The 25,147-nt window shown below is 38.3% G+C and overlaps 1 protein-coding gene across 1 annotated transcript in view; it reads left to right on the forward strand.

Annotated features, from left to right (window-relative positions):
• The window catches only part of CLINT1 (clathrin interactor 1), a 56,079-nt gene that overhangs the window by 11,672 nt on the left and 19,260 nt on the right, over nucleotides 1–25,147 (forward strand). The window contains exons 2-5 of the mRNA XM_014948171.1: nucleotides 18,295–18,399; nucleotides 19,058–19,154; nucleotides 20,641–20,749; nucleotides 21,645–21,809. Coding sequence (XP_014803657.1) covers nucleotides 18,295–18,399; nucleotides 19,058–19,154; nucleotides 20,641–20,749; nucleotides 21,645–21,809 — 476 coding nt within the window. The remainder of the gene's footprint in view (nucleotides 1–18,294; nucleotides 18,400–19,057; nucleotides 19,155–20,640; nucleotides 20,750–21,644; nucleotides 21,810–25,147) is intronic.

The raw sequence follows: 25,147 nt of genomic DNA on the forward strand, positions 1-25,147 counted from the left end.
CCCCCCCCCCCAATGTATTCTTGGAACAGTGATACTCGCTTTCCTCATGCACTTTTTACCTTTTCCATGTGATAATTATTCTGGTGTGGTTTAGTGAGAAACTTCAGTTTTGTCATTCTAATTGCCTCTGGGCAGAAGTAAACGCTTTTATACTGTGAGGATCATCAAACACTAGAGCAGGTTGTCCAGAAATGCTGTGGGAGCTCCATCCTCGGTGATGTTCAGAACCTGTCTAGAGCATGGTCCTTGGCATCCTGCTCCTGCTGAGCCTTCCTGAGCTGGGTGGGTGGGCTGGGGCATCACAGAGCTCCCTCCCAGCCTCAGCTGGGCTCTGGTTCTGACTCAGCTCTCAGCACCCATAAGAGCTCTATACAGAATACTAAAATGAAGATCAGCTAGAATATATCAACTGAAAGTGAACTGAGAAGGTACTCAGTTTTTGGGGAAAAAAAAGCTTACTTCACTCTTCCTGGCAGTGGAAGTACCATGAGTGACATAAAGAGCATTGTGCAGCTCTTCTATGGTATTTCACTATTGTTTTATGTACTATGAGCCTCATCTGTAGTTCTTCTATCAGTTGAACTATTTTAATGTGCTCTTTGTTATAAATGGTGTACTTATCCCACGTAATGAGATGGTATAGAAGAAATAGTGGGGAGATGGCTGATTGTCAGAACTGGTTGTCAGCATAACTTTATTATGATTATAGTAAATTAACTTGATCAAGAGATGCCAACTAATTTAATAGGAGGAAGGCTTCCAGTTGGTGAAGGAAAAATAGTTCTTATAGATCTATTGTACGAGATGTGCGTTTATTACAAAGTGCATCTGTCTTGGTTCAAGACAGATTTTTAGAAGACAGAAGAACAAGGTGGAATATTTTTCTTTCAGAAAATTTTGGATAAATCTGCAATGTCCCATTTTAAAACAGTGTGGTTTGCAGGACTCTGTCACAGTACAAGATAGCACAGGCACGGCTGAATGGGTGTCCCATTTTAAAACGGTGTGGTTTGCAGGACTCTGTCACAGGCCAAGTACAAGATAGCACAGGCACGGCTGAATGGATGGGCAACACACTCAAGAAAACTTTTTCAGACCAAATCAAAGAGCAAACTGTCAACCAGTCCATCCCAACTAACTGAAAATTCAGGACTGAAGTTGTACAGGCAGAGCAAGAACAGGAAGAGGACTGTGTTGCTTGATACCCTCCCACCCCGTGTGAATGGCAGAGAGGCAATGTGGGCAGGAAACGTGGTAGTGATGGGTGACTTCATGTGTCCTATATAGGTTAGATACACGTTGCATCAGCACCTTACCTGGGACTGTAGACACTGAGGTGACTGATGACTGGTTGACCAAAGTGCTAGTCAAAAAGACAGAAGTGCTGAGCCCTGACCCGATCCTGAGCTGTGCATTGGGTCTGGTTCAGGGTATTCCTTTTGGAGCCACTCTGTAATAGTGAACATAAAGCACTTGGATTAAAAGTCTTTCTGTGGTGAACAACAGAAGCATAAAGGAAAAGATACTTTTGGGGTGCATTTTTCAAAAAGGTTGCTTACAGTAAAATGATGAATTTATAATTTTTAAAAAGCTTTCAAGGGCATGCTGAAGAATGGAATCCTTGCAGGTGATGTGGAGATAATAAAACTGTGCTGTTATCACTTCTCAAAGACAATGGTGAAAAAGGAACATCACTGGTGAAGAGGAGGGGTAAAGAAATAATTCAAAGCTAAAACATGTTTCAGAAAGCTAAGATGTCCATTTGAAGAAAATACAAAGTTAGTCACTGGTCATTATCATGTGAAAACAAAAATGAGACAGGTGAGCAAGTTCGAAAAACAACCTGTGAAACGCAGCTCAAAACAAACTAGAAGAAAGTGGCTCCTTTAAGGCCACCAGGTGCTGAAGGAGGAGTGCTGGCAAAAGGTGAAGGTGTAGCAGGAAATCCCCCTGAATTCTTTGCCCCCGGCTGTAAACTGTTGGATGCTCACGGCTTATTCTGCAGAATTATCACTGGATACTTGCCTTTTTATGTGATATAACAGGCATCTTTTGACACTGTCAGAGATTACGATACTGAACAGGTTTCCCATTGCACAGTGATATGCTAAAGTACAAAGTACTCACTGAGAGGCTGTAACATCTTAATTACACTTTAATTTTTAAGATGTTGAATTTCTGGTTCTCACTTGTTAGCAAGCTGAGGTGCGGGGAAAGACTTAGTTTCTTAATAGTTTCCTTCCACAGAAAAGAGAGACGTTCTTGGAGATGCTGAAACACAAATTTAAAGGGCTTTGGTTGTGTTCCTCTTATGGCCGTGTGTAGTGGAGTCAAGAAATACGGTTCTTGCACCCAGACATACTCCATATGCTCTTACTTAAAGACAGCATCGTCCTTAACTTGTCTGCCAGATATAATGGTCTCTTCTGGATTGGATTTCAGCATTGGATATAGAAAGAAATGCTGCAGATGCATTAGAGTTACTGAGCGTAGCAGGTGCTGGAGCACTGCATGGAATAGTGGAATAGTTCTTGCTTTCAGCTTCAAATAGTAAGAAAGCAGAAAGTGAGGAACCAATTTTGAGAAGAGAAGCTGATCAGCTTCTCATTAGTGACATCAGTATTCATTTTCTGATTTTGTTGTAATTATTTTCAGGAAATAAAAGGCCTCAAATCTCATGTTGAGGTGGTGGGTTTTTTTGCAAACAGCAGCAACTATAGAATTTGTTCCAGTGTGTTCAGAAATAAGATCAGTAATTGATAATGCAGTTCATTTTAGAAAAACAAAGATGAAGCTAGTAGTCTCAAGTGTCTGTCTCCTGAATACCTCCTGCATAGCAATTCCACTGAAAGGCACTTGAATAAATGAAGGAAAACAACTGGTTATGAGCCTGCAGTTTGATAACTTTGTGTAAACTGTTGCCTCCTCTTCCTTTTTCCTACTCTGAAAAGTGCAGGGCAGTTTCTGCCGTAGTCTTAATCCAGCCTTGTGTCCTGGAAAACGTTTAAAACACCAGTTGAAGGTTTTCTTGTTTAGTTGCTTCACCTTCTCCTTGAGCTGTAATTGTAGATTCTGTTGTTGCTGAGATACATCAGGGCTTTTTTAGATAATGACATAAACCCTATGCTACATCTCAGCTGGAATGTGAAGCTGTGCAGGGTCATGGCTCTGTAGCTGAATGCAGAAGGAAACTGCAAGCCCCTCAAAGCTGGTCTGGGTGTTAGGGAGAGAGTGCAACTTGTGTTGTAAAGGTTGGGTTTGACGTGGATGTTTTACCTGCATTTGGGATGCTGGTGTCTTTCTCTGGTTCCTAGAGCCTGATGGTGCTGTGTCCTATATAGGTTAGATACACGTTGCATCAGCACCTTACCTGGGAACTGTAGACACTGAGGTGACTGATGACTGGTTGACCAAAGTGCTAGTCAAAAAGACAGAAGTGCTGAGCCCTGACCCGATCCTGAGCTGTGCATTGGGTCTGGTTCAGGGTATTCCTTTTGGAGCCACTCTGTAATAGTGAACATAAAGCACTTGGATTAAAAGTCTTTCTGTGGTGAACAACAGAAGCATAAAGGAAAAGATACTTTTGGGGTGCATTTTTCAAAAAGGTTGCTTACAGTAAAATGATGAATTTATAATTTTTAAAAAGCTTTCAAGGGCATGCTGAAGAATGGAATCCCTGCAGGTGATGTGGAGATAATAAAACTGTGCTGTTATCACTTCTCAAAGACAATGGTGAAAAAGGAACATCACTGGTGAAGAGGAGGGGTAAAGAAATAATTCAAAGCTAAAACATGTGTTTCAGAAAGCTAAAATGTCCATTTGAAGAAAATACAAAGTTAGTCACTGGTCATTATCATGTGAAAACAAAAATGAGACAGGTGAGCAAGTTTGAAAAACAACCTGTGAAACGCAGCTCAAAACAAACTAGAAGAAAGTGGCTCCTTTAAGGCCACCAGGTGCTGAAGGAGGAGTGCTGGCAAAAGGTGAAGGTGTAGCAGGAAATCCCCCTGAATTCTTTGCCCCCGGCTGTAAACTGTTGGATCCTCACGGCTTATTCTGCAGAATTATCACTGGATACTTGCCTTTTTATGTGATATAATCTGTCAACCAGTCCATCCCAACTAACTGAAAATTCAGGACTGAAGTTGTACAGGCAGAGCAAGAACAGGAAGAGGACTGTGTTGCTTGATACCCTCCCACCCCGTGTGAATGGCAGAGAGGCAATGTGGGCAGGAAACGTGGTAGTGATGGGTGACTTCATGTGTCCTATATAGGTTAGATACACGTTGCATCAGCACCTTACCTGGGACTGTAGACACTGAGGTGACTGATGACTGGTTGACCAAAGTGCTAGTCAAAAAGACAGAAGTGCTGAGCCCTGACCCGATCCTGAGCTGTGCATTGGGTCTGGTTCAGGGTATTCCTTTTGGAGCCACTCTGTAATAGTGAACATAAAGCACTTGGATTAAAAGTCTTTCTGTGGTGAACAACAGAAGCATAAAGGAAAAGATACTTTTGGGGTGCATTTTTCAAAAAGGTTGCTTACAGTAAAATGATGAATTTATAATTTTTAAAAAGCTTTCAAGGGCATGCTGAAGAATGGAATCCTTGCAGGTGATGTGGAGATAATGAAACTGTGCTGTTACCACTTCTCAAAGACAATGGTGAAAAAGAAACATCACTGGTGAAGAGGAGGGGTAAAGAAATAATTCAAAGCTAAAACATGTTTCAGAAAGCTAAGATGTCCATTTGAAGAAAATACAAAGTTAGTCACTGGTCATTATCATGTGAAAACAAAAATGAGACAGGTGAGCAAGTTTGAAAAACAACCTGTGAAACGCAGCTCAAAACAAACTAGAAGAAAGTGGCTCCTTTAAGGCCACCAGGTGCTGAAGGAGGAGTGCTGGCAAAAGGTGAAGGTGTAGCAGGAAATCCCCCTGAATTCTTTGCCCCCGGCTGTAAACTGTTGGATCCTCACGGCTTATTCTGCAGAATTATCACTGGATACTTGCCTTTTTATGTGATATAACAGGCATCTTTTGACACTGTCAGAGATTACGATACTGAACAGGTTTCCCATTGCACAGTGATATGCTAAAGTACAAAGTACTCACTGAGAGGCTGTAACATCTTAATTACACTTTAATTTTTAAGATGTTGAATTTCTGGTTCTCACTTGTTAGCAAGCTGAGGTGCGGGGAAAGACTTAGTTTCTTAATAGTTTCCTTCCACAGAAAAGAGAGACGTTCTTGGAGATGCTGAAACACAAATTTAAAGGGCTTTGGTTGTGTTCCTCTTATGGCCGTGTGTAGTGGAGTCAAGAAATACGGTTCTTGCACCCAGACATACTCCATATGCTCTTACTTAAAGACAGCATCGTCCTTAACTTGTCTGCCAGATATAATGGTCTCTTCTGGATTGGATTTCAGCATTGGATATAGAAAGAAATGCTGCAGATGCATTAGAGTTACTGAGCGTAGCAGGTGCTGGAGCACTGCATGGAATAGTGGAATAGTTCTTGCTTTCAGCTTCAAATAGTAAGAAAGCAGAAAGTGAGGAACCAATTTTGAGAAGAGAAGCTGATCAGCTTCTCATTAGTGACATCAGTATTCATTTTCTGATTTTGTTGTAATTATTTTCAGGAAATAAAAGGCCTCAAATCTCATGTTGAGGTGGTGGGTTTTTTTGCAAACAGCAGCAACTATAGAATTTGTTCCAGTGTGTTCAGAAATAAGATCAGTAATTGATAATGCAGTTCATTTTAGAAAAACAAAGATGAAGCTAGTAGTCTCAAGTGTCTGTCTCCTGAATACCTCCTGCATAGCAATTCCACTGAAAGGCACTTGAATAAATGAAGGAAAACAACTGGTTATGAGCCTGCAGTTTGATAACTTTGTGTAAACTGTTGCCTCCTCTTCCTTTTTCCTACTCTGAAAAGTGCAGGGCAGTTTCTGCCGTAGTCTTAATCCAGCCTTGTGTCCTGGAAAACGTTTAAAACACCAGTTGAAGGTTTTCTTGTTTAGTTGCTTCACCTTCTCCTTGAGCTGTAATTGTAGATTCTGTTGTTGCTGAGATACATCAGGGCTTTTTTAGATAATGACATAAACCCTATGCTACATCTCAGCTGGAATGTGAAGCTGTGCAGGGTCATGGCTCTGTAGCTGAATGCAGAAGGAAACTGCAAGCCCCTCAAAGCTGGTCTGGGTGTTAGGGAGAGAGTGCAACTTGTGTTGTAAAGGTTGGGTTTGACGTGGATGTTTTACCTGCATTTGGGATGCTGGTGTCTTTCTCTGGTTCCTTGAGTCTGATGGTGCAGGGAGAGGAGCTGGCAGGAGTTAGAGCCCTCGGACAGGCTGGAGGCAACAAGGGTAGAGCTTTCAGAGCAGGACCCAGGCAGGTCTGTACCTTCCCTGTACCTGGCCTGTGGATCTGATCAGAGAAGAGCTTGTGATGGGTGAGTACTGTTGGTTTAGAGGAGTTCTCTTCAGTCAGGTTTGTTCCTCTGGAAATGATTGCGGAAGATTGAAATTGCGAGTACGGGGGTGCATGTGATGTAGTGCCAAAGTGATTATACAGTAGCAGAGAATGATCAGTTTGTTAAAAGCTTCAGCGCCTGCATTGTTTAAACTTTAATCAGCCCTCCCTAGTGGAACAGCTAGCATGTGTTTAGAGTAATGCTTAATTTGTAATAAATTTGGAATTAGGGCAATGTTGTAATGGTACTCAGCTTGCAGTGAAGGGATAGCTGAAACTACAAGGATCATTAAACATGGTCCCATTAATGTTGGGGGTGTGTGGTTTTTGGCAATATTAAACTCCATATTACTACATGTACATTCTTCTGTCCAGCTAAATACTCTGCCAATTGACAAATATTTGAAACAATTTTTTGAGAAAGGAAAGTTTGGATTATTTAGAACTCAGTGTGACAAGTAACACTGAATAGGTCTGTGCCATTCAGAGGTGAAGTAACTGCCAAGAAGCATTCCTGCTTTTCAGAGTAAAATCTCTTTGTAACTGTTCAGCTAATAAACTTCAAGCATCTATAGCATCAGGAGGTTTCCTTGACCAGTTATTGCATTACTGTAAACTTAAAACTGTTACATGCTCTTCGTGATGTCAGAAAACCCTAATAAGACATTTTTTGGTCTTACATGTGAACACACTTCACATGAATAGGGAGTAAAGAGTTACAAAGAGCTCAGAATTGCAGAAACTTCAGAGGTGAGGGGGGCTTATCAATGGTGTGGGAATCTTTTGGGGATCATGTTAAAGCACTGGTGGCACAGCACTTCTGACATTCTGAAAGCTTAAGGTTTGTTTTGGGAGTAGGAGAAACATGGTCTTAAGTACAGAAGTGATTACATGACATGCTGGAGGGTTTGGAGCATCATAGCTAGTGGTATTCTTTTTGCTGTAAGGCTGGATTTTTGTTTGAAATTTTTTTCCCCCCCATCTTCTGCCTCCATCCAAGGTCACTCCAATTTTTTAATGGTCAATAATAGAAACCCCGGGATACACAAGTGAGTTGAAGTTACACTCAACATGAGGCAACAGTAAGCTTTGAAGTTGTGTAACTACAACTTCCTTGTCCTCTGAAAACAACTATCCCTTCTATTTCTTGCTTTGAAAGAAGGATAAGACCTCATTCTTCTTGTAAATACTTCTCTCAACAATAAAATGTTGTGCCCCAATCCTTAAAGCTCACTGCTGGGGGGTACTTGTGAGTCTCTTTACCTGTTGGAAGCTTCTGTACACATTTAAAATACTGAAGCTGTGGGCTTGAATACGGTTTCTTAATTCTTTGTGTATACAAAGAAGGAAGTAGCACCACATACTTTATTTAGAAAGCAGCTTATGCAACACATCATGAACACCTGAAATGAGTTTTTTATTTTCGGGGAAAGTTACTCTTGAAGTCATATGAATGCAACAAAGTACAAAGGACAGTCGACTGGAGGGTGTGACCTCTGTTGAAGAGTGTTTCAGTCTCTCCCAAAATAATGTATTTAAACTTTAGTTTTATGGTATAATTATCTAGCAGAGTTTATTCGTATAATAGGCACTCTGCAGAAAGTGTATTTTTAATACGATTTCTCTTGCTTTTTTTTCTACTTGTTTAAACATTTGTTTTCAGTATAAGTCATGTTACCTGACTGGATCATAAACATGGAAAAACTAAAGATGCAGCACTTGACGGAAAATAGAGTGGCTCTTGCTGAGTCTTGAAGCAGGAAGCGCAATCTGACTGAATTCTGTAAAGAAATGTGGTTAACTCTAAAAAATATTTTTTAAATGGTTGCAGCTTGTTTGTTCCAGAAGAAGAAATTCTGAAGTGTAAGCAGCAGAGTAGCAAAGTAAGTCTGGGGACTGAGCACAAATAAATTGGTCCTGTGATTTTAACATACGTACAAAAATCTCTTTGATTCTGCAGGTACAAAAAGTTACCCGAGTTTTGTAATTCCACTTGTTTTGACTATATGGCTGCTATTGTTTGAACATAATCTATTGAACTTTGAAAGCAATTAAATCCACAGGAATAGGAGCTATGAAGAAATAACTTCAGTCTGATAAGCCAGGTGTAGGCTCCCATGAGTGCAAGGAGACTGAAAACGTGCAAAGGGCAGTAACAGCATCGCCTGTCTGAATGAAAAGCAGAGTTGCTGTTTTAGCGTGTAACTGTCCCACCAATGTTGCCTGAAAGGCAGCTTTTTTTTCCCCACTTGTTTGTGAAATTGGTTTTCATGCTTGAGATTAATCGGATTTGTTTTAAGAATGGTTTAGGTGTAATTGTACTCTAATTTCAACTAAAATTTGAGCTAAAAAACATGACCTAAAAACTAATACTGAAAAACAGTGGAAATACATTGTAAGAACATCACAATAGTAAGTTGAAAGGAAGTGTTTTGATTCAATCTACATGCTGGAGTATTATTTTGGTAAGTCATGTTTTAAAGAAGGTTTTTTGAATGAAGTGTAATAAGCAAAATGACAACACTTCTGCAGCTCCATTTTTAAAGGCTTAGTAAATGTGAGGTGAAGATAGTCTCATCATTGAAGATTGGAGGATGCTAACTGAAGAATGTTAGGTGCTTGGAAGCAAAATATCCCCTAAAGAATGGGGAAATAAAGAATAGTCTTGGGCTTTAGATGAAGAAATAGTATATGTAAAGGTAATATTAATTAATGTGGCAAGATCCTTAGTGAGTTTGAAAGTTATTTACCACCATGTATTGCCACTCTGAATTGTTGACAAATTAAAATATTTAAAGCAGTGAATCTTTGGTGTAAACCATAGGGATGTTTATATATAAGAATATGAAAATATTGACACTTACATACTGCAGGGAATCTGCAGGAGAGATTAAATCAGTCTTAAATCAACTTGGAGGGGGGGAAGTGTTCATTCCTTGCACAAATGAGTTTTAAAATTACCATGTAGTTAGTTGCTTCATGTTCCCAACATCTGTAAAAACTACTTCAGCTGTAGCATAGCAATTACAGAACCATTAAGAGTACAGCAGGCTGCAACTGGGGAACTTCTGAGAGAGGGGAAACTTTGAAAGGGAAAACTTCAGCAACGTGCAGTGGTGGTTTCTCTAAGTGAGATCTCGGAGTTCTCTAAGAGGCTTCAATTTAATTCTTAAAGTCACTGTCCTTTTTGAAAGTGTGTGTGCGTGGTGGATTTTGGGTTATCTTGTTTACTTGGTAGTCTTTTGTGATTAGAAGTTGTAAGGCACAGGAAATAGCTTTATAGTTCCTTCCTCCCACAAGTCGTAATTCATTTGTGGCCATCAGGATGTTTTTCTTGGCTTATCTTTTTCTGTGCAGTTTGCCTTGCACATCTGCCACATAAATTATGAAACTGTTAACTTGAAAAGCTGAAAATGTATTTCAGATCCTACTGTACCATAATGAAGACAGTATCGTTGGTCAGAAAGAGCATAATTGCAACTTGCATAGAAGGTCTGTAATAATACCTCGCATTCGTGTACTAAATTGACTGGTGTCACATTTGTAATGCTTCTGAGGAGTGGCTTAAAAATAAGTACCTTCAAAGGGTCAAGTATCAGCTGAAGTTGCACCGTTACCTCTGTAACGTGAGGTATTTCACCAGGCATTTTGGCAGATGGGCACCCATCTGTTTCTTCATTGAACGTGGACTGCTGGGTTCCTATTTGGTATCCGTATGTTTCATCTGGAAGGCTCTAAATCTAAGCTGCATGTTTTATAACAAAAGTGACATTACTGACAGGAGCAAAATGAAAATGCATTAAGTTTGTTACGTGTTTTTTTAGGTAGTTTGTCTTCCCCAAGCAAGGAAAGAGATGCTGGCTGAGACCAAATATATGAGTTTACTGAGGGGAAGAGCAGCACCATCTCTTTTTAAGGGCAGTTAGTATCTTTTGCTCTGAATAATTGTTAGTTGCATAGTTAGGTACATAAATTCCTGAATACTGTTTGGGGAAAACAGGTGGATAACTGTTGTCTTATCTTTCCATCCTCTGTCCATGACCCAGTCTGTGTGTTGAGCTTTCCGAGGGAGCGACAGACTGTCGCAGCGCAATGAAATCGTGCTGAAATGCACCTTTCGGTTTGACTTCTGTTTTAAATCCTTTCGGTTTCTTGAAACGGGGTTTGAACCAGTGGTTGGCTTTAACCCCTCAGAGCTTGAAGGACACGATGCCAACAGAAATAAGTGGAGTTAGTATTTGATGGCTCTTTTTTGCGAGGTGCTTCTTGCCTGGTGCTGGCCCCTGGTGGTTTGGGAGGTGGTGCTGTGCGGCTGGGGATCATTTCTTGTTCAGCTCACCAATTCGAATGCTCTTCTGAAAGTATTTCATGCCCAGATGGATAAGTATTAAATTATTTTTTTAATTGGCAAAAATGTTTCTGGAAACTAATTAACAATTTAATAGATGCCAAGATTTTCCCACCTGGGAGTGGGGGAGATGTATCCTGTACTGGGATGAGTTGCGTAGCTTTTGTTGTTTACTGTGTACTCTCAGTAGTTGAAGCTAACTTCTGCACACAGTTTAAAAAAGGATCATTTAATATTAAAATAACTTTTTAGCATCCTCAGAAAGCTTTCCATCTATTTCCACTCCTGCTTTACAGGAACCTTTTAATCTAAGTACTAAAAATATTTTAGATGCATGACTCATAGAAGCTGAATGGTGGGGATAAGATGGTGTGTTCCCTCCTCTCCAGAGGCTTCATGTGTGTCTGTGGGTGGGGGTCTTAGAGATAATTGTATTGTGAAAATGTTACTGGGGTCTGCCTTATCTCTTCTCCAGATGTTGAATGTTCACTTTGCTGATATTATTTTATATTGAATTCATTTTTTTTTAAAAGATGCTGTTTCAAATGTCTTAGAGCAAAGCTATATTATACATATTTTTTTTTGCCTTACATTGTCAGTCCCTGTACTGATTTTTGGGACATCTGAAAATAAATTGTTGCTGTTGTGCTTGGATATTATTCCTAAAACACTTACCATGGATCAGATGAACAGTAGCTAGTAGGTCCCTGATCTGTCTTGCAGAGGAACCCTGCTCACTGCTCAGCTGAAAGGGAGCAGACAACCCAACAGCCCAACTGTTAGGAGAAAATAAGCTGCTGGAAGACAAAGCCAGCACTTTCACTGTGCAGGAGCAGAGCATTAGCTCAGCACCCAGCTGTAAGTTACTGCTGCCTTTGTTCAGAGGTTTACATTGAAGCTACCACCATGCTGGTAACAAACCATCCATAGGAGAAAGCCTGTTCTTATCTATGTGCCTTTCCATGAAAATCCTAGCCATGTTTAGATGGAGATATGCACGATGAGTAAATGAACCAGCTGCATTTGTTCCTCCTTATTCAGTTAGAATTGAAGCAAACTTTCCTTATCCTGTAATTTAATGATTTCCTAAGTATTTATTTTTCAGATTCCATTTATGGTCCTTTCTAGTTAGACAATGCAATCTATTCATTTTTAAATCCAAGAAACACAGCATAGAGCTGTGTGAGTGTTTTCTTGCTGGGTTTTGTCCATCCGGACTTTTGAGACTTTTACTGTAACAGTCTCCTTTGCTCTGTCACCCAGTGGAGTGATGAGATTTCGGTCTGAGTCAATATCATCTGTTCTGTTATGGACTGAATTTAAAGTTTACTTTGCTTTTATTCACTGTGAAGGTTGTAGGAAATGTGGCGAAGACTTTCTAAAAATAAAGAAGCTACTAACAAAATAAGAGACTGTGATTAAATTATTAGTATATGAGACTGGCTATTGAAAGGATAATGGTAAGCACAGTTATTTAAAAGATAAAATTATGTTGTGTCTGTTTTGGCACCTTAAATAACAAGATATTAAAATACTTGTTTCTTGCAAGACTTTGGTTCCACACTACATAGTGCTGTACAGTAACAGAGCTTCTGTTGTCCTCTGTTCATCCAGACCCTTCCCCCTCTAAGAGTCTATTTTTTTCTTTAAGAAGTATTTCTTTAGTGTTGCTGTTTGTTTAAATAGCATTAATGGTCAAGCTGTATGTATGATACATACATGTGTATAACCCTTGATTATTTTTTTTTTTAATCTGCACTTAGACTTTAAACTTTTTATTTTTTTTTAATCTGCACTTAGACTTTAAACGGATATTTGCAGAATGGTGTCTCATTGGAAACTGTTAATGGTGGTAAAATGTAGAAAGTTTCTCATCTCAGCTGTTAGTATTTTAGTGTTCCCAGTTGTAAAATTAAAAAAAAGGAAAACAGAAGGTGCATAATCCAGTGATGTCCTTGGAGTAATAGTTAAAGGCATAATATTATGCACATAGGAGTCCCATGTATACATGATATTGTAATTGGTTTGAAATATACATTGAAAAAATTTTTTAACTGTGTAACCAGGTTTCTTGTTCCTGCTGCTCAGTCCCTCAGCACAGTGGGCAGCTTCCCAGAGGTTTGAGAAGTGTTTCTAATTAGGCTTACCCTGTCCAATCCAATACCTTTATCATCACTATAAAGAAACTGTTGTAATGTACCCTCTCTGTGACTCCTGTTTATTTTAGTTTTCACAAGATTGGACATGGCATTTCACAAATCTTCTGTGGATCTAATGTCCAGAATTGTACTTGTGTCCTCAGTGACACCACCCACATCAATAGCAACGCTAATCCTAATGGTGCTTTTAATGGAGTGGTCTGACTCTTGCCCCAGGGCACGTTCAAGGCTTTTAAGTTTGTGCAGAAACATTGACTAAGACCTGTTAGGTTTTCTGATTCCTTATTATTTTTTAAAGTAAGCTCCATTCTGGATGGATGGATAGATATTTATTACTCTTTCATTACCTTTCATGTGTAAATACCTTATTTTCTCGTGGCACTTATTTTCTCTATTGTGGGTTTCCTATGCACATGATATTTAAAGGTTTCTGCATGTTTAAGAGTCTGCTGCTATTTGAGCATTAATACAAAATCCTCGGCTTACATGTCATTTGAAGATCTGAAACTTTGTGAGATACAGCTCTCTGCTCCTTTCCTGATGAATGCTTATCTTAGGAATGCTTCCTTCAAAAGAGCATTGCTCCCAGAATCTAGCAATGAACTGTAAGCATCCTTTATGAGCTGTGATTTCATGCACTTGAGTGTATTGTGAGGGTGATGAGGGAACAGAACACCACTGACCATGGAAAAGGTCCAGAAGATGTAGGAGGTGCTGGGAAGCACAAAGTGGAAATATCTACCTGTGTGGCATTTACTTGTGCTAGTGCTCGATGCTGCATCCAGGGCTTTAACTGAATTGTTGAGTCAAGCAAACACAGACAAAAGTTGTTGCACCTTTTTCTTTAGCAAGTTTGCTGGTACTGTATGTAAACCATTGTTACAAAGTATTGTTTGAGGGTTAACCTTAGAGTTTGGTAGCTCATTTTAGAGCAGAGATTAGCTGAGAAAATCAGAGTCCTGTTGCTGTGTTCAGAGTCCCGTGTTTCCACATCCACATTTCCAAAGTGTTCCTCCTTCAAGGGGTATGATACAGAGAATTTAGGGGGCGGGAGGGTGTTGAGTGTGGGACCAGCAGTGATTGATGTGGGATAATTAGTTCAGGCAGAACAAAGCTGTGGTAATGTTACCAATTGGAAGCTATTACTAGATGCAGTATAGTTATAGTTGCATAATATTTTATAAGTGATGATCATCTCCTAATGGATAATTGAGCTGACTTCAGTTAGAGATTATGAATCTATAGAGAACACCTTGTGGTCCTCAACAATGAAAAAATCTTCACTCTGAAACAAACCTTTCAGTTCTTGGTGTTGTGATTATTTAATTTTAGTAGAATGTTGTAAAATATGTTATTCTATCTATGGTACATCTATTCGGTTTCAAAATATGTTAAAATATAGTTTATAAGATGCCTGTAAAACTTTTAACTATTTTTAAGAGGAAGTGTGTCTTAATGTCTGATGCAATTGAAGGTGATCAGATACTTGTAATTATTACACACTTTTTTCACTAGCAGTGTCCATTCATTCATGTGGAGGGCTTTATTCTCAAGCCTTGAGTTACCTCTTCGGTGTTGCTCAAAAGTGTAGGTGCAAACATGTAAAGTTGAGTGTTCTCATGCAAGAAGTGTAAAAGCTGCTGTTTTTCTCACTGCCACCCTGCTGCTGTTTCACAGAGATGTGACAGTGCCCTCTCTTGGCTTCTCTGAGCAGTTCTGATTTTTTAAAAAAGAAACAATACTGCAATAATTTTTTAGGGGTGCAATAAAGAGTAAAAAATCATTTGCTGGTGCTAGTCTGATTTAATAGACTTGAAAGAAATGTAAGACACAAAGAGAAGAAAGTGCAGCAGTTTGTAATGTTGCTGTCAGCCCATTTATTGGCTGTGCCTGAATTTTGGATGTAACTTTAAATACACTTTTGTGTTTGATGGCTTTGTCCACGTCAAAAAGTTTCTGTAAATGTGCTTGTCGTGAGATTGCAGTTGTGCAGGGTTTCAGTGAACGATTTGGGGTAAATGCAGTCTTTCAGATACCGGGGTGTTTTAGCAGCACTGGCTGCTGCGATGCTGTCTGTCAGTCTGGGCTGTTGTGTGTCCGGTTGTTTGCACGGACAGTGTCTGCTCTGCAATCCAGCCCCCTGCCCTGGAAGCTGCCCAGTATAAACTAATCAGAGAGCCCCCCCTGGTGTCTGCAAGTGTCCTCGGATATTAAATTTATATCAATCACAGGAAGTCTTGGCCAAATGCAGTCTCTCAGATACCGGGGTGTTTTAAGCACTGGCTGCTGCGATGCTGTCTGTCAGTCTGGGCTGTTGTGTGTCCGGTTGTTTGCACGGACAGTGTCTGCTCTGCAATCCAGCCCCCTGCCCTGGAAGCTGCCCAGTATAAACTAATCAGAGAGCCCCCCCTGGTGTCTGCAAGTGTCCTCGGATATTAAATTTATATCAATCACAGGAAGTCTTGGCAATCAAGCTAGTCACTTTTTCCCTTCACATCTGGACGTAAATTATTTTTTTGTTGCAGAGGTCACAGGAATCATGGGTAGGGCAGGGAATGAGGGCCATAGAAAACATGGGAAAGGAAGAATAAAACTGTATTTCCACCTTTTTAGAAATGGTTATTTTTAAGTGACCTGGAATGATGCCAAACTATACAACAGTTGGGTTTTGTTGGTGGTTTGTTTTTTTTTTTTTTTTTCCTTGAAGTTTACGTTTGTTGCTGAATTAAATGCGGCTTAAAGATACTTTGTTTTGGAACTCTTTGCCGTTAGGTCTCGTCTTGCCACTTAGAAAAGAGCTTTCTCCTGGTTGCTGAGAACAATAAGTTTATGCAGGATGGTTTTAGAAATAAAGACTGTCTCTACTTGAGGGGTTTAATTGCACCTTATTCTTTTGTTTGGCATTACTTAATTTCCCTTGTTTCCCTCCTGTTTCCCCCTTTCAACCCCGATGCTACTTTAGCTGTGTGCTTTGAGTTCTTCCATAGCTGATGCTGGCATTATACATATATATATATTTTTTTTTTTTGCAGTATTTGCATATTTTCATGCATTTTGCAATCTTAAATTTTTTGCTCTAAGAAATGAAGGAAATGCTTTATTTTATGTTCTTCCCCCCCACCCCCCCCACCCCATCAAGTCTCTCAAACAAGTGCTTAAGGAGGGGTTATAAAAACAACCAGAACCTTTCCATCCAGCTCCTGGCCTTGGGACAAGGGCACCAGTGTGCTGGGAGCTGTGACACGCTCAGCCCCTGGCTTTGGGCTTGGGGGGGTTGTTTTAATGTTCCGTGCATATGGCAAATAAAGATGGTATTAGTTTACATTTGTATGTTTGGTTAAAAAAAAAAAATATTAATGTCAGAAACAGAAGCTTGAGGTGCATTTAGAGTAAATGAATTTGTAAAACCTCAGTTGCTGTTGTTTGTAAGTTTGTATGTTTGGTTAAAAAAAAAATTAATGTCAGAAACAGAAGCTTGAGGTGCATTTAGAGTAAATGAATTTGTAAAACCTCAGTTGCTGTTGTTTGTAACTACTGCTGTGTTCCTACGTGCTTTCTAAAATATAGCTAGATTCTGTTCACTTGCCGATTATTTATTCGGTCGTGTAGCTTACGCTCTCTTTAGACACAAAGTTGAATAAAAATCATACATCAGAATCTGACAGCAGGAATTCTCATGCTGAGAATCCAAGATTAAGTCCAGGAATTTTCTTCTGTTTTAACAATTACCTTCTGTGTCCCGTTTCAGATTTAAGGAGATCTCACTCTTGTTTCTGCTGTTTATAACTCCCAGTTCCAAGATCTTTGCTATCCTTATGCCAAATAAAATGGAACGGGTGTTGCTTGAATGCTGCTTTGTTGCCCACTCCTGTGAGGACAGAGGGATGGCTATTAAGTGTCTTGATTTTTTTTCTTCCTTTCAAGTTCAGAGGAGGTTTTTAAGTGGCAAAAGCCTTTTCCATGTTGTATTATAAGATCATTGAATCCCCCCTACAATCAGGAGATCAAATTTAATCCATTTGCCTTTATGGTGTGGTTTGTATGTTGATTGAGGTCATTTTACAGGGGTTGTTTTGGCTTCTGAAACAAGTTATATGATGTACTTTTAACAGTTAAGTAAATTTTCAAATTTTTGATACGGTAGGTGTAAACAGGTATTTGTAAAGTTATTTCAAATACACTGCAAAGTACATGGGCAGTTATATGATGTACTTTTAGTACATCATTTAGTAACATTTAGTTAACTAAATTTTCAAATTTTTGATACGGTAGGTGTAAACAGGTATTTGTAAAGTTATTTCAAATACACTGCAAAGTACATGGGGAAAGCAGAGCCATGAGGTTTCTCCTTTCGCTGACAGTTTATTCCTGTTGTGTGCTATATTATTGTTCTGTAGCTAAAAAGCTATTTTCCAAACACTCTCTCTATGAGTGATGACTTGGGCCTGCTCACTTACCTTAAAATATAAGGAAAATCATTGTGTTACCAAGTGCATCCGGATGCTTTTAGGGGTGCTGAGGAGGTTGCTGGCTTTACAGCTGAATGTTACCAGTTTGAGATTATTGAAAAAAAAACAAACTAATCCTATGTTGACTTTAACTGATACAAAAAAATAGCTTCCTTTTTCCAAGTTAGGTTTTCCTGTGAACTCTGATGGAGACAGCCTGAGCCCCTTCTAGTATTTGCATTGCTTTAATCGTTAATACAGAGTGCTCCACAGCTTTTCTTCTTTTGCTCTTTTCCCTTAATTAAATAAATTCAAGCTCGGAAACAGACTTCCTATAGTGAATCTTATCTCCCTTACTTCAGTCTTTTGTGTGAGATTTTTTTTTTTTTTAAACTGAAACATGTTTGATAAAGATATTCTTGAGTTTCTCTTGTAGTGCTCATAATTCAAAAAAAATCATCTTCTGATTGAGTTAGAAAGCTTTTTGCAAATAACTACATACCATACAAACCCATAAGCAAGCTGCATCTAGTTGGGGAAACTGTCAGCTTTGACTCTAGTGCTTCGATTTGGATTTTAATTTGACCAAAAGCCATTTTTTTACTGGACTGAATCCAGCGGTAATGTAATCCCTAGTTTCTCATCTGTATTCTTGAAGACTAATAGAATAGTAAAACCTTCTTAAAGATAACTTAAATGTGTTGTATGGTGTCCTCAGGGTAACTTCTGTACTAAAGCTGTTTTCTTTCCCACCCTGTAGAGGTATCTCATTAAGTGAGATACGCACTAGTGTCATTATTAAGTTTTCATGTGTTTCTCAGTTTTGATGCTAATCTTCATGTGTGTTAATTTTTTTCCTTTCCAGCACCAATGTGGTTATGAATTATTCAGAAATAGAGTCTAAGGTTCGAGAAGCAACCAATGATGATCCGTGGGGACCTTCGGGGCAACTCATGGGAGAGATTGCCAAGTAAGTGATAATTTGGCTCAGTGATGAAGAAAAGAAAGGTGCATTTTATACAGGAATGTGAAATTTGCTGCTAAATAAACTCTGCGATATGCTGATTGATAATGCTGCAGAGTTGCTGTAAATCAAGTCTTATTTTTTTAATGCATAATCTTGTAATGAAAACTGCCAAACAAAAAACCATGAAGTAAAAGTGTTTTTCAAATTCTTGATTTTCATTTATGTATCCTCAACTATTTCAATATATCTGACTTTTTTGGAGTGTTTATTTTCAAACTGCTTTCTTGTCATGTTTCCAAATAGCTCAAAACATGTCAAATTCCTCCTTGAACTTTTTTTCCTGTTAAAATGAGCTTGGAAGATGCATGTTTGACTAATTGCAGTGGTTATTAGGTATTCATGTGAAACATTATTTTTGTTACAAATTAGCGAAGGTTCTTTTACAGCCTCATATTTTTAGAATTACTTTTTTTCTTTTGTAGTACTGGTATGTAAATTACTTCTATGTGAGTAAGAAATAGCTTTTTCCTCTTGTAATGTCATCAAATGTGAATGGGCTTAGATCAAGCCTGCCATCTACTGCCAGCCCTGAGTCTTAACAAGCTGTTGTGACAAACCACGGGGAATAAAATCTCTTTACTCCTTTTGTTTAATTCTGTAGGGCTACGTTTATGTATGAACAGTTTCCAGAACTTATGAACATGCTTTGGACTCGAATGCTGAAAGACAATAAAAAGAACTGGAGGAGAGTTTATAAGGTGTGTATGTCTATGAACTGGAAGTATTCAAGACTGTTGGTCTTTGGAGGATGTAATGCTTGTTGCTACTGTAGTGTTCTGATGGAGTGTCTGGTTTAGATACTGCAAATTAGTTTCCTAACGACATGCTTTATAATTCTGTTACTGAAGTCAGATATGTCTTTCAAATGCTGTATATGAAAACCCAAAAATTTCTGGTTTTAGAAGTGTTGTCTAAGATGCTACTTAATGAGCATAATAGAGCAATTACATTTTGCTGATATTCAGGTATTGGAGTAGCATTCACATTTTAAATCTACCCAAAGGAGTTGTTACATTGCTCCATGAGAAGTAACTGATAAGTTATTGTGCTATCAGGAAAATGTTTTTGAAAGAATTCAAGAATACCTGTAATAAGATGGAAACTAATCTTAATTTTCTGCCAATTCATAATTCTCTAAAAATTGTAGTTAGGCTTTGAGTAAATCAAATTTTCTTGCAGATCTTATCATGTGAGGCTTTTATGTCCTACTTGTGTTTTGGATAAAGAACTGAATCATTTGCATTTTTCGTGTCTTTGGCTAATTAGCATGGTACAGAAACTTTTTGCTTAAGATTATATCATGCTGCACTTAGTGGTGTTCAATGTTCACTGAATTATGCAAATCTAACCTCATTTTTTAGAATTGATGTATTGGACTGGCTCGTATTTTGTTTTTCTTGATGCAAGGATTGTAACAAGACAGAATTAATTCTAAGGCATGGTTTGTGCTTTTCACAGGTGCTTGATGTTTTGTATTCATAGTAATTGTTTTCCCTGAAGTACAATATAAATTAATATTTAATGCTGTCACACATAACTACTTAATGTTATAAAGACTACTTGGCATTGCTTATCAGGATGGATAGGTTGAAATATAATGATAGTTTTAGCTGATACAAGCACTACTTTCTCCAAAGTGCATTAATTCTTTTTTCTAGATGCAAACCCTCAACATAAAAAATTGCATTTGAAGTACTATTTAAACTTAATTTATTTTGTCACTTGCTTAAAATTGTACTGAAATGCAGTTTTGTATATCCACTGCATCCTGTACAAGGCTTCTTATCTTTCTATAGGAGTTACTATTCATGGAAAACCGTTGGAAAATTGTGAACAAAAGAGGCAAAAGAAAATGCTTCATTTAACAGGGTTAACTTTTTCTCTTAAACTGCTACTGCTATCTTTCAAAATCAGCAGTAGCTGATGAGGGTAGCTACTTGTAATTTTATAATATAAATTAGTTTGACAAATAGAGTTTTGATATTCTAAAGAGCAAAAGGTGCATGTCGGGAAAATATTGTGATTTTTCTATGTGAACCCGTATAATAAGCATTTATTAAAAAAGGGAAAGTCTTATTACTTACTAATTTGGGGAGGGGGTGGGTTTGTTTTCCTATTGCCTTTTTTCTAAGAAAAGATAGAGCTTTTGTTCATGCAATCATAAGGTGCTTTGTATTTTTATAGTCTTTGCTGCTCCTAGCTTACCTCATAAGGAATGGATCAGAGCGTGTTGTTACAAGTGCCAGAGAACACATTTATGATTTGCGATCCCTGGAAAATTACCACTTTGTAGGTGAGCAATAGAAAAATCTTATAAGCAAATTAAAACAGTAGTTGGAGTTGTCAGTCACCTGAACCAGCTTAGAAGCTTCCCCAGTCTAATTAGAATGTGACTGTTGCCAGTTGTGTGAAGAGTGCAGAATCCAAGACGTGGGACCCTAGAGTATTAATTAGTGAAGACAAGAACTTGCAGAAAAGACTGGCTAATAACAACAGAACCAACACAACATGAGTGTTCGGGTTTATATTAAAATATGCACTAGAGACTGGTCCCCTGTGGTGTCCGTAAAGGAATAGCTTTAATCATATGGGAAGAAAAGGTTAGAGCTCCAAAACACACACATCTGTTTGAAGCTGGGATTTTTTCCTCCCACCAAATAATATTTACAGTGCAAAGGCAGCAAGGCCAGTGTGTGTTTTGAATGTGAAAAAGGCTGGGAAAGGAGCACGTTTAGCTTGTATACCTCCCAACTGAAAGCAATTTTTCAAAAATTCAGTTTTGCAGTAAGACTGAGTTCTTGTAGTTAAGCTTGCAAAAACTGTACTAAAGAGACTGAGGAAAAGGGGTTATATTTTCAAGGGTTAAAATTGTTCAAGTGGGGAATATAATTTACGTCTCAGTCTCTGTTAATCTTTTCAGTATTTCAGCAGCAGTTAGATGTTTCTAAATGCACCATTCAGTGAAAGCACCATTTATCTAAGGGTGAAAATTGTGTTGAAATAAAATATTTGGTCCTTTTTAAAAAAATGTAGCAGACTTTAGTAGCCATAAGATCTTTCTGACTGCTGTGTTCATAATTCAAATTTTCTTATCAGTTAGATGTTAGGTATTGCTGCCTCTGATTTTTTTTTTTTCTCCTTCTCCTCCCTCTTCCATCCATCATCTCTATCCTGCATGACCTGTATAGATGAAAATGGCAAAGACCAAGGTATAAACATACGCCAGAAAGTAAAAGAAATGGTTGAATTCGCTCAAGATGATGATCGACTTAGGGAAGAGAGAAAGAAAGCAAAGAAGAACAAAGACAAATACATTGGGGTTTCTTCGGACAGTGTTGGAGGGTTCAGATACAGTAAGTACTAGGATTTTTTGGTCAAGGATTGATAGTCTCGACTTTTAACATGGCTTGGATAACGCAGATAACTCAAGGAATTTCTAAGATGCTCCTTTAGATGCTTTTTCTTTATATTTCTTTAACTGTCAGTGTTCCTATTTTAAAAGAAATCTTGTGTATTTTCTCACATATACAAATTTAAATTAGTTCAAAAAAATCTTTAAGTTAATCTTTTCTAGATAATTAACTAGAAACTTATACAAATGACATTAACGTATTGGCTTAGCCAAAATTTTGCTGTCTGGGTTTTCACCCATAGGCAGTGTCTCATTTTGAAGCACATGCTGCTGTAGCAGAAGTAGATAAATAAATAAATGCCCTTGTAAGTCAGGGTTTCTTAGTCTTTAATTAAAGAAAGTGGTGATACTTTCTGCCCATCACAGCACAAAAATTGCTTCCCCTACTCCTGCCAACCTCCTTTAGAACCATCGGTTAATTTGGGTCAGGGCTTTTAGGGCAGTAATGCTGTTCAGGTCAAACAATATACATGATATATGCCATTAAACTTTTTGATTTCCCAAGTAGTACTGTTTGAACACTTGAAAGGTATCTGTGGATTATCTGTATAGATTCTGACATCTGTGCACTAAGTACCTTGTATGTGATGGAACTTATGTCAGGAGTTTACCAATACAGTTGTTACTGTCTCAGTTTGTGTGTTTTTTAAAATCTTGTTTGATTAGTACTGTAGGTCCCTCGTGCTTTTCGAAGGAGGATTCCCAGAGGTAATACCACAGTTACTTTGTGTAGACATACTAAGCTTGCAGCTGGATGCTGGTTGCACAGCACAGCAGACCCATCTGCAGACTGGAAATCTGGTGCACCGGTGCTCATCCCTAAATCCTGCAGCTGCCAGTAAAGAAGTCATAGTTAACACCAGAAAGGAAGTTCTACACTTTTTAAAATTATTTTTTAAACAAAAAATAATTACCTATTTTGAAAAGATATGTGTGAAGGGTCACTTGGTCATCTGTTCCCTCATAAAAATCAGAAAACCTGACATCAGATTTTCCAAAAAACAAAATTCTGAAAATTAAAGCATCTGGCCATCATGAATCTCAGCCATCATTGCAGAAGGTACCAGTCCTATATCCAGCTTGGGTCTGGTACTTGCAGTAAAATCTTCATTACTATATAAAAAAATACACGCACAAACGAAACAAAAACCCCATACCAAAAAAAATATATGTGACTATTGTGGGCAGGTGGTCTGATGTGCCCTGGCTTCTGGAAATAAGTTCACCATTTTTGCTGAGGTGACTGACGTTCTTCATGTGTACAATGAGTTCTGTTGGGCTCTTGCATCTTCGACAGTGTGTTTGTAAGACCTTGGCCTTAGAGGATGTAACGGCAGCAGCTTGTTCTTTGGAGAGGACGCGGTTTTCTGTGACAGATGCAGGCACACAACCAGTGCTGTGTTTCCCTTATCGAGTCCAGTGTGCAGCTTCCTCCTCGCTCCCCAGTCCCTGCCATCACGTGTAGCAGGGATCTGAGCTTGAACTGGCTTTTATGTCTGATGTATCCCAGCGTGTCGTCCGTGATCCAGCTGTCAGTCTTGAGAGGTTTATCTGTGTTTTCCTTGGCCTGAGTAAATCCTTGCCTGCTTTTATTAAGGGATGAGTCCCCATGTCACAAGGCTCTGGTTTGCTGAAGTCAGAGATTTCTTTGAGAGAAGGGTTTGGTGTAAGATCTGAGCAGTAACTGTGCAGGATGTAAACTCCTGCCTGTCCTCCTCTGGTGCTGTGCATGGTTTTTACTCTTCTTTACTATGAGTCTTCAACTTAGATTTGCTCTCCTCTGTTTTTCACAGGTTGCTTCTGTGTTCTCCCTTTTCCTATTCTGCAGGGCAGGTGAAAATTTCTATCTCCATGGCAGGATGTGCCTTGTTTTATTATATTCTTTTAAGCTTTTGCTACCTGCTTGGAATTCTGGCGATTGTCTTTTTAGGAAGTACTTATGAGTCACTGCATTTCTGCTTTAAATACACGTCTGTTCTTTCACCGAGCTTATCTTTTGACTTGCTCTGTACAGAGTCGTGATCCATCCCTATATGCTGGGTAGAAATCTTTCTCTATATGCTCTTTAGTTATCATTCAAGTTTTTGAATTTAAAGGACTGCCTCCTTTGTCTTGTATTTCATTTTTATGGTAAAGGATTTTTAATTATCCCTTCATTTGTTAAGTTTAAAAAAAAAAAAAGTCTTTCTAGCAGCACAAAACAAACTTATTTCCAGATCAGACTTCTATCTAAAAGATTCTGGTTATTTAAATATAAAATGCTTGTATTTTCAGAGTTTTCCTTATTTCTTTCTGTCCTGAAAATACCAAACTCTTGGGGGTTTTATTTATTTTAAAATTCCTATCACACAAGGAAACCTTCTAATGCAATCTACATTAAAATGCTTGAGAGCCTGACATAAATTCAAATAAGGCTATTTTATTCTCCTGCAAAATTTAACAGTAGTACATTTCTTAGCAATTTCTTCTTTTCCGGTGATAAAGATCTCACTGAGTATCTTGCTGATTTGTAACAGGTTCTCTACTTTGAAAAAGTTTGTCTGTTCTTTATGGATCTAAACGAATATCATTGGAGGCTTGCAATTATATCTTCAGTAAGAAAATATGTCCTCTAGTACATGGTGTTATCAGCCAGATGTAACTAAAATTTTGCACCTTGTAGTGCTGGAATCCATCATTTTGTTTTTATTAAAAATGGCTTAATTGACTAAGTCTTGAATATTACCTGAGCTACAATATAATTTGTATGTAACTTGAAGGACTGAATTTTTTACCATTCGTCCTTTCTGCTGTTCAGTTTTACTTGGCTTAAGTAAAAAAAGAAATAACTAGTGTTTTACATTTTTCAGTAGTACAAAAAAAGCCTTGTCTTCTGTGTGTGATGGCCCAAAGTATAAAATTTTTGTCTACAAGCATTGTCTAGAAATGGAGCTATACTGCGTTATTATATCTATGTGTATTTTCAGGAGAAGGTCTGATATAAGATCACAATACAAGTTAAAGTGTTCTGCATTCCTTATAGTTAAGTCTTTGTTTAAATTAACTTTTGTCTACAAGCATTGTCTAGAAACGGAGCTATACTGCCTTATTCTATCTACCTGTATTTTCAGGAGAAGGTCTAAGATCACAATATGAGTTAAAGTGTTCTGCGTTCCTTATAGTTAAGTCTTTGTTTAAATTAAGTGTTGTTTTTTTAGTTGAAATTAAACTCAGGTTGGCTGGGTGTGTATAAATAAACTCAAGCTTAAGGCTTTTTTAAACTTTCTTAATGAGATTGTA

Source organism: Calidris pugnax, unplaced genomic scaffold, assembly GCF_001431845.1.
Source record: "Calidris pugnax isolate Ruff unplaced genomic scaffold, ASM143184v1 scaffold27, whole genome shotgun sequence".
Classification (NCBI taxonomy): Eukaryota; Metazoa; Chordata; class Aves; order Charadriiformes; family Scolopacidae; genus Calidris; species Calidris pugnax.